Source organism: Galeopterus variegatus, unplaced genomic scaffold, assembly GCF_000696425.1.
Source record: "Galeopterus variegatus unplaced genomic scaffold, G_variegatus-3.0.2 Scaffold1319, whole genome shotgun sequence".
In the NCBI taxonomy this organism is placed as follows: Eukaryota; Metazoa; Chordata; class Mammalia; order Dermoptera; family Cynocephalidae; genus Galeopterus; species Galeopterus variegatus.
Window position 1 is genome coordinate 94,958 of NW_007727430.1, and position 4,792 is coordinate 99,749.

Below are 4,792 nucleotides of genomic sequence, written 5' to 3' on the forward strand. Positions count from 1 at the left end.
GAGGTGTCTAGTCTTACTTGGTGTATATGAGAAAATACTCTCTGGGAAAAGTGAAATTTGATCTGACACTTGAATGAAAAGAGCCAGTCATGACAGTAAAACCTGGAAAAGATTATTCCAGGAAAACAGAGAACACCACATGCAAAGTTCCCAAAACAAGAACAAGCTCAATATGTCTAAGGGACAGAAAGAAACCCAGCGTGGCTGGGACACAGTAGGGAGAGGAGGGTAGAAGGCCATGAAGTTGGGCAGCCTTATACTCCATGACGAAAATGTTGAATTTCAAATTTTTTTGTAATGAAAAGGGGAAAGTGCAGGAGGGTTTTAATTACATTTACGATTTTTAAAACATTCATTTTGCTGTTGGGTGGAGAATGGACTGAAAGAGCAGAACCAGTCAGGAAAACTTGCAGCAGTCTAGGTCTAGACAAGAGGCGATGGGTGCTGCCCAAGGGGTCAGTGGAGAGGTGGCAAAAAAGGGTCAGATTTTGGACCTATTTTGGAGGTTGAGTCGACAAAACTGGCTAGTACTGGATTTAGAGTGTGGGAGAATTCAGAATTCAGGGAGGAAACCTAGGATTTGGGTCCATTTCTGTGTATGTGCTTGTGCCAGTGAGGTGGAAAAGCCTGGGCAATAAATAGCAAGAAGCACACAAAGAGCTCTGTCTGGAGCACTCTGTGCTTATCTGTTTGTGCATTTGAGATGCACATTACATGTCCCAGGAGAGGGGTTGAGGAGGTGACTGTCTACATGATAGTGGGGTCAGGAGAAACGTCATGGTTGGAATATAAATTTGAGGGTCAGCCAAATATAGACAGCATATAAAACCCCGGGGCTACAGGAGGGTTCCAGGATGAAATAGATCCTGTGCAATCAATAATCAGTCTTCATGGACTGGAAATAGGGCTACTGATTTCATGAAATTGTCTGAGTTCTTAAACCTTCACTCAGAGAGGAAGCTTTCATAAATCCTTTTCTGAAAGACAGGGCCACCTGGGAGGGAGATCAGTGCAGCAGTTAAAAAACAATAGCTTTGGGGTCAGTCAGGCTTCACTTGAGTGCCAGCAAGTAACTTAACATCTCTGTGCCTCACTCTCCTCATCTATAAAACAGTGGAGAGGTGGTAAAAAAGGGTCGGATTTTGGACCTATTTTGGAGGTTGAGTCGACAAGACTGGCTAGCACTGGATTTAGAGTGTGAGATAATACCCATTTCCTAGGTTTTATTGTGGAGACACTACAAAGATTTTTAAATGCTTAACCCAGTATTTGGAATGAATGCAGCAATAAGTCAACAAATGATAAAACTACTATATATTAGCACAGTTCGTCAATTCTAAGATGCAGTTTTTCACATCTATTTCCCTTTTTGAAATCAAGATGTACCTTAAAATTGCTGGAATCTTAAATTTGATGAATGCAGGGTGGATTTCCCATGATTATTTTTCTCCCACTTCCTATAGACCCAAAATAAGTCACACATTTTCCTTATAATTCTGTAAATCAGTCAACAACTGGGTCATTTTTCTTAAACTCCTCAGCCACAGGAAGATCAATGGATTTGGCAACTACCAGTGTCCAAGCCACTCAGTCTCAAGGTTGGATTCTGGAACAGAGTCTTGGAGAATATATATAAAGGAGGCTCCCTTCCAACACATGCCCCCATGGACCCCAAAGAGCTTTGTGTGGTATATGGAGGATTGTTTAGAGTAGGAATCAGGAGACCTGAGGTTTACCCCAGAATCCTTTGGACAAATCCTTTGGCCTCTTTGTACATCACTTTTATTGTTAGCACCTAATCACACAGAAGTGTGCTGAGTGACCCCATGAAATAGTATACACTGAAGTTCTTTGGAAAGGACATAAGCCATATTTTAATATTACAGTCATATGATTTCAGAGATTGGAAGATCCCCCATTCCCTGGTCTTTCATGGAACCTGGACATTCTAACAGTAAGGGTTATTCCCCAAATGGCTTTTGAGCTGAAATACATGTGGACTTGGCCATGCAGGGAATCAACAGGGTTTGTTGTATCTACTTAAACTGTTACCCACTGGGGCCTGTTAATACTTTTGAAAATAGATATGAATAATAAATAGAATCAATCCACCACAGTCACTGATAATTAACAGTATCTGTGAATTTCAGTGTCTTGTCTGTAAAATAGGGATAAAATAAACCTTCCTCCTGGGGTGTTATGAAAAATACATGCGATAATGCACACACATCTCAGTGCCTGACACATAGTAGGTGCTCTATAAATTACGGTTATGGTGGTGGTGATGGAGGAGGTGGGGGGAGAACAGCAGGAGGAGAAATATAACTAAGAATTTGGAAAAAGAAATTTAGTGGCCAAGATCCCAGTCAAACCTCAGGTTGAATGCCAGAAGAGAGGAAAAGGCACGGAGTTTCTTTAAAATTTAGGGTGTGGGGTAAATAGAATATGAAATAGCAGAATAGAGTCCCCAGAGCCAAACTCACCTACTAAATCTCTGCCTCGGGTCAGTCCTGTCAGAGAGAAAATATTCTTGTGGAGAAAAGAACAACTTTTGATTTGCTTTTAGCCACCATTTCTCGGGGGATAGATAAGGCTCTTACCCGGGAAAGACCCACGATGGTCGTCCCATTCTCCTCTTCATCAAATATTCACTGAACGTCGTCTAAATGCCTGGTTTCTGGAGACATCAAAGTCATGTCCTCAGCTTTTGAGAGATGGCTCTGTCTCCAGGTAATTCTGGGAAAGGTGCCCAACAAAACCACACACATTTTAAAATAGGCTTCCCCTGCTGGTATATGACCAGCCCCTGAACTATCAAAAATAATACAATTTCTAAATAAATAATATTGTGAAAGAGAGGGTTTTTTGTTTTTTAAGTGAAGTGAAAAAAAAAAAAACTGGAAGATCATTTTATTAACCCTTCCCCCCCCCAAAAAAAAGCGTGTTCCTCAGGCAATGTTCACCAGACTGAGATGAGCTGTCATGCATCTGACATATGGTTTTTGGTTCTTCTTTTTTTTTTTTTTTTTTTCCTTTTTGTCTTTTTTCGTGTCCAGCAACGGATCGCAACCCTCAGTGTCGCACCCATACTGGACCGGACCGGCAACGGGATCGCAACCCTTGGTGTTGCGCCCGCACCTTGCTCAGCCAGTGAGCGGGAACCGGTCTGTATGTGGGATCCGAACCCTCGGCGGGAGCGCCGCCGCACTCCCAAGCGGCGAACTGTAGCAGTGCGCCACCGGGCTGGCCCGGTTTTTGGTTCTTCTGCAAAGCATAGCACACAATGGGGACAGTAGCCCAACCCTGCTCAGAATACCTGCCAATAACCAAGAGCCACTAGTTCCAAGGAAATCAGACCAATCTCCCACTTACCTGGCTGAGTTTTTACTCATGGTGAATGATTAGTTTTTGTTAAGGATACTTTACTCATTTTTAATAACTTTGTGTTATTACAAAAGTCATACAGTCTAATATACAACACATAGAAAACATCAAAATACACAAAATAATAATTAAAAGCCATTCCTTTATAACCCCATTGCCCAAAGGTAACCACTGTGTTGACATTTTTTTGTCTTTGCAAATTTTCTATACATTTTTAATCAAGTGGCCTTCTCACATACTTATTTAAGTCTTTTTTTTTAGCCCAGTGAAATATAGTGAACTGTTCTTTTTTAAACCAATATTCTTCTACACTACTATTTTTAATGACTGCAAAGCATTCTATGATATGAATGCCCGTCTTTTGTTTACCAATGTTTCTCAGTCAGGAGCAGCACTGTCTACCTCAGGGGGCATTTAGAAAGGTGGGAAGGCATTTTCAGATGACCTGATGGGTGTCCATCGGCATTTAGTGGCCAAGAACCAGGGATGATAAATACACTACAGCACACAATGATGAAATGTCCAGTCCCAAAGCCAATAACATCTCAGTTGAGATCCATTAAGCCAGTTCTTTATTGTGAGATACTTTGTTAATTTCCAGTTTGGGGGCTATTCTAAGTAGCAGCAATGAATATCTGTATCCATAAATCTTGGTGCTTACCTCTATTTCCTAAGGACATTGCCCAGAAGGGGCATTATTTGGTCAAAGGTTATGCACACTTAAGACTTTTGATACATTTTGCCAAAGGTTCTCCAGAATAGTTTAACCAATTTATAATCTGCCAATGAAGGTATATTTCAACTTGCTAATAAGCAACTCTGTACAGTAGAAGAAACAAGGACTGAGATCCCATAGGCCAGTGTCATCCCTTGAAATCTATAGAATCTTAAGCAAGTCATTTAATTTCTTGGAGTCTGAAGTTCATCTGCAAAATGGAAATCATGCCTACTCTGCCCATCTCACAGGCTCCTTATGTGGGCCAAATAACATAATATGTGAAAATGTGTTCAAGTATAAGAGACAATTTTTAATAGTGATCATATGAGAACTGCTTTTCTCTTTGGCTGGAAAAGAAAAGAAGCACCAGGGGATGCAAATTCAAATGCCTGCAGGGCCAGGCAGCCGACAGGAGCATTGTGGGCCAGGTGTAGGGGCCTCAGTATTGAGGTTGCATCAGGGAGTGGAGAAGACTGATAATAACTGATGGATGCACAGCTGGCCTAAAGAGAGCAAGTACTATTTGGCTTCAAATAATTTGTTTCCTTTAGAAATGTAGGGAAGTTTCTTTTTCATAAGATATTTTAATCCATTTTTATGAAGCATGAAATTATAACTTTAGTGTCTAAAGTTATTTTTTACTTCTTTTTAAAAAGTGTATTTTTATGTTATTTTTTTAAAAATGTAGGA

General features: G+C 40.7%; 1 protein-coding gene across 1 annotated transcript in view; it reads left to right on the forward strand.

Annotated features, from left to right (window-relative positions):
* A1CF (APOBEC1 complementation factor) overlaps positions 1–4,792 on the forward strand; it is a 90,960-nt gene that overhangs the window by 52,293 nt on the left and 33,875 nt on the right. The window contains exon 4 of the mRNA XM_008576260.1: positions 1,542–1,598. Coding sequence (XP_008574482.1) covers positions 1,542–1,598 — 57 coding nt within the window. The remainder of the gene's footprint in view (positions 1–1,541; positions 1,599–4,792) is intronic.